The 4,989-nt window shown below is 43.2% G+C and overlaps 1 protein-coding gene across 1 annotated transcript; it reads left to right on the forward strand.

The window, feature by feature from the left end:
- Positions 1–117: 117 nt before the first annotated feature.
- LOC102830602 (serine/arginine repetitive matrix protein 3-like) lies at positions 118–731 on the forward strand. The gene is made up of 2 exons (XM_006865127.1): positions 118–253; positions 394–731. The coding sequence occupies exons 1-2, from the start codon at positions 118–120 to the stop codon at positions 729–731; spliced, it is 474 nt and encodes a 157-aa protein (XP_006865189.1).
- The last annotated feature ends 4,258 nt before the right edge of the window (positions 732–4,989 follow it).

The raw sequence follows: 4,989 nt of genomic DNA on the forward strand, positions 1-4,989 counted from the left end.
GGGGTAGAGGGGCACGGCGGAGAGGGAGGGGGCCGCCGGGCGGAGTTGTACGGCGGCCGGACCGGGTCCCTGAGGCTCCCGGGACTCACGCCCCCCACCCCGAGGGGCGATGAGACGATGGGGGGCTGGAGGGGGCCCGCGGCAGCGCTCGGGCGGGCGGACTACTTGACGTGTCGGTGCGGCGAATTTATTTCACTTTGCCTAAGGAACGGGGTGTGCTGCGGCACCCATTGCCTAGGGAAAAAACCCGGATGTAAAGTGAGTGAAACTAAACTAGAGTGAAGTAGGGCAGCAGCAGCCAAACTCCAGTGCAGCGGCGGCGGCGGTGATGGGGCTGAGCACGGAGCGGCGGCGGCCAAACTCCGGGGCCGCCGCAATGATGGGCCCGTGCAGCGCTGCAGCCCGGCTCCCGTGCAGCCGCAGCCGAGGCGAGGCCGGAGCCCGCTGCGGCCCCCCCAACTCCGCGACCCGAGCCCAACTCCCCCTCCCGCCGGCAGGAACTGCAAAGGGGCTCCGGAGTGGCCCCAACTCCCTCCAGTGCAACAGCAGTTTTCAGGGGGGGAAAGCCGCGAGGGCAGAAACGAGGAGAAGCAATGGGGAGGCACTGCAATGAGAGAGCGTGGTCCAGGCAACAGGAGAAAGATGCAACCTCAAGTCGAAATGCAACATGCAATCCCCGGCAGCCGCTCACCCGCTCCCTCCCCTCGCCACCCCGCCCCCTTTCCAAATAACTACCCTTGAACCACTTTATTAGCCGTACTTAGTCCTACACTCGCTATGGGGAGGGGGTGGGGGACAGGGTCCTTCGCTCACCTTTATTTATTGCTGCTTCCCCCCCCTCCATGTTTTTTATTCCTAAGTTCTTTTGTTCTAAGGGGGATGATGGCATTTACTTTTCTGCTTTGTGTAGCAGGGCAATCACTGGGAATCGGCCACGTATAATCCGGCGGTTTGTCATATTTTATTAGTGAAAGTATTTTATGCCTATTCTACCTCCGAAGGACTGTAACATGGAGAACTGCAGGGGGTGGGGGGAATCAGAAGAATTCTTGTTTTGAGAGGTTTCTTACGGGGCGGGGGAGGGCCTCTTTTTTCTTTTTTGGAGGGGGTTTATTTAGATTTTTAAATCGATAGTTTTCAACTTAAAGCTTAATATTTTTGTACGGGCTTAATGCTGGATTCTAAAATAACCCCCAACCACAATTAAAGAAGAAAGTCCAAAATCCTAGATTTTTAAAAAATCCCTTCTGGATGGTGATTGCTGTTCTGTGCTGCCCGCTGGACTTAACACAGTGTTGGCCTTCAAATGTTAAATAACAATAAACCCCAACCTCAACTGAATACAAATGGGGGTTGGGGGTGGTTTTGTTTTTAAGGCTCAGCACTTTTGTAGCATCTGCCACTACGCGTTTTCCAGGCATTGATTAACCATGCAACTCCCATAGGCATGAAGTCCAGTTTTTGCAGATAAAGAACAGTGGTGAGATATTTGCCCAGAGTCAAAGTGAATCATTGGCGACCCAGAAATAGCCTAGGATTTTATTTGCTACTCTTAACATCTTTTCCATTAAATAGTATTTCCTCCAAGAAATAAACTATTTAAAAATAAACACGTTATGCATTTTCACTAGAGGTGCTTTGAGATCATTGGATATGAAGGTATTTTCTTACTCCTGCAAAATTAAGTTTAGTTTCACAATAGAAAGCGATTTTTTTAAAATTCTGATTTCTTAAAGTTAAAAAACAAACAAACAATGGGCTTCATTTTACAAATGTAAGCTATTTAGTACTCTTTTAAGATTTAAAAAAAAAGAAAAAATTCACAACAGAGAAAGTGTTTTGAGTTTGACAGGGAAAAGGAAAATCCCTATAAATGATTCAAGACGCCTGAATGAACTCATAATGTTGGGAAACTAAACGTATAATACAGTCAAGATGAGTAACAGAAGGCCAGGTTGGATAGTAAGACCCAGCTTTACCATCTAGAGAGAAAGCCTATGTATTTACAAGATGAGGGAGGGGATCTTTCAAGCTGGACTGACTGGTCAATAGAACCATAACCTAAGTTTCAAATCTGCCTAGGCTGTCAAAATTCTTCCAGAGGGAGACTGCCTTAACGTTCTTCCTAGAAAAGAAGTTAAAATCTTTCAGAATTTCATAGAAAAGAAAAATGTAGAAGCTCACTTTGTGACAATGTGTAAATACTATGGAGCAGAGGTCAGCAAAGTTTCCATGAAGATCCAGACTTCATACAACCTCCATCAAAACGTCTCAGCTGTGCTGTTGTCTTGCAAAAGCAGTTGTGGACAATTTGTAAACAAATGAGTGTGACTCTATTCTAATAAAAGTTTACTTACTCGTCAGTGACATTTGAATTATGTGTAATTTTCACATTCACAAAATACTTTTGTTTATTGTTGTTATTTTTCAACCATTAGAAAGAAGATAAACTACTTTTGGATCCCTGGCTTCATGCCAATCCAGACAATGGGCTGGATTGGGCCCAGGGGCCGTATTTAATGGTCCTTCCTATAGAAAATTTAGCAGTTGACTAGCTGCTAAACTTCTTGGACAGAAGGATGCTTGATTATTTAGATGTTCTTGTAACAATTCTGGTGTGGCGCTGTGGGTTAATGCACTGGACTGCAAAGTCAATATGAACTGCAAGGTTGGTAGTTCAAGCTCACCAGCTGCTTCTTGGAAACCCTATGGAGGGCTGCTATGGGTCAAAACTGACTCTATGACATTTAACAACAGCATAGCAATTCTGATGTGGCGCTGTAGGATCAGTACTGGACTTAAAACAGAAGGCTGGCAGTTCAAACCCACCAGCTGTTCCTCAGGAACCCTATACAGGGTTGCTATGAGTAAGAATGGATTCGATGACACTCAGCAGCAACATAGCAATCAAAGTTCGTGTGACGGCTCTGTATGATAAGCCCTGGACTTAGAACCACAAGGTCAACCATTTGAGCCCACCAGCTCCTCCAAGAGAGAAAAATGGGACTATCTGCTCCTGCAAAGATTTCAAGCCTTGGAAACCCTATACAGGCACTTAACAACAACATAGCTATCAAAAATCAATTGTCATACAAAGTCGTTTTTGTAAATATTTACGCTTTAAAATATTTTAACATAATTGTGTTAACACTCCTATAACCACAAACTTTACGGAAAATGATACTCTATCGTGTGATTCATTGATAGGTTATGTTTTCATTTATACATTCTTCCTCAGTCTAAGGTAGAAAAGAGTGAAACCAGGCAATCTGGACTCTGATACTATTATTCCTTTTCAACTAAGGCACCCTCAGGTAAGTTATTTACCATCAGAGCCTTAGTTTCCCTGTCTTCTAAACTATATTTATAATACTTTCTTCCTAGGGCTGTTGAAAGGAGTTGAATGAAATAATACAAGTGAAGTCCTTAACACAAAAAATGTAGCACATAAGGCTACATTTTTTCTGAGTTGACAAATGTTCTGGAGATGGTGAACAAGTGGCATCCCAATATCTTGACAGTGCAGATGTATCTTATGGGGTTTGGAGTATAGTCTGTGGTTGGTTGAATGCCATGTGATCAATACTGAAAATGTTGCTGAGTCTTTCTCAGTCTCCGCTGGTGGTACGCATGGGTAGTGCACTTGGCTAGTAACCAAAATGTTGGAGGTTTCAATCCACTCAGAGGCACCTGGGGAGAAAGGTCTGGCAACTGACTAATGAAAAATTAGCTAGTGAAAACCTTGTAGAGCACAATTCTACTTTGACACTCATGGGGTCCTCATGTGTGGGCAGCTGGTTTGCTTCTTAGGCTCTAAGCATCTTTGTCTGCCTGTCATGGGGGCACTCTCTAGGTACATACCAGCTGTGTGGCCTTAGACAAGACACTTAGACTGTGTGAACCCATGTGTTTCTCATGTATAAAATAAAGATACAAACTTGTTGTGAGGGCAAGATGGCATAGGGGCTCTACATAAATAACTAGTAAAAGTCAGAATCCTGGTGTGGTGGTGTAAGATAAGCATTCAACCCACAGGGTCAGTTTGCCCTGCAGGGTCAGTGGTTCCAACTCACCGGTGGCTCCTTGGAAATCCTATGTAGGGTTGCTAAGAGTCAGAACCGACTCAATGGCTACTAAACAACAACAACAGTATAAGTTAGTGGGGAGCCTTGCGGTAAGCACTGGACTGCGGAACCACAAAGTCAGCAATTTGAGCCCACCAGGTGCTCCAGAGGAGAAAGATGACGCTTTCTGCTCCCTCAAAGATTTAAAGCCTTGGACACCCTATATAGGATCTGTATGAATGGGAACCAACTTGAAGGCACTTCACAACAACAACAACAACATAAGTTAGTAAGAATTCCAGAAATTTAAAGTTTACCATTAAAAGCTCCTCTGGAGTAAATCAGTTCAAAATATAACACATTGAGTTGGTCTAATAATAATAAAAAATACTCTCCTAACCACCAAGTTGGGAGCATAATGGTTCTATAGATAAGCACTGGATTGCAAACTACAAGGCCCACAGTTTGAGCCCACAAGCACATGGGAGAAAGATAAGGTTTTTTTACTCCCTTGATGAGTTAAAGCCTCAGAAATGCTATAAAGGTCTCTCTGAGTCAGAATTGATTCGACGGCACCTAACAAAAACCTGTTGAACAAAGGTAAAATCTTAAATTTTGGATGTTACTAAACATTAGATATGCAGTTATAAATTTTTATAAAAGTAATCAAATCTATTGGTTTTTATCTATACCTGCCTTTTGTTCCATGGTTTAAGGAGTCATCTAAACTCCAAGACTGGAAAAATACCCACTATTTTCTTCTTTGTGTGTGTGTGTGATTTCTCTTTTTCACATTTACCTTACTATTTTTACTTCCTTTTGATGTAGGATAAGAGGTAGGAGTCTAAATAACTTATTTGATAGATAATATTTAATTAACATCAGGACTGTGTTGGAAATTTGGAATAAAGGATTAATGTACTCA

Source organism: Chrysochloris asiatica, unplaced genomic scaffold (genome assembly GCF_000296735.1).
Source record: "Chrysochloris asiatica unplaced genomic scaffold, ChrAsi1.0 scaffold00075, whole genome shotgun sequence".
In the NCBI taxonomy this organism is placed as follows: domain Eukaryota; kingdom Metazoa; phylum Chordata; class Mammalia; order Afrosoricida; family Chrysochloridae; genus Chrysochloris; species Chrysochloris asiatica.

What these genes read in the sequence shown, in the direction of transcription:
- LOC102830602 (XM_006865127.1), top strand. Translation starts at nt 118, where the DNA reads ATGGGGGGCTGGAGGGGGCCCGCGGCAGCGCTCGGGCGGGCGGACTAC. An exon ending in CCTAGGGAAAAAACCCGGAT is followed by an intron (nt 254 to 393) that starts GTAAAGTGAGTG and finishes GGGCCCGTGCAG; the next exon opens with CGCTGCAGCCCGGCTCCCGT.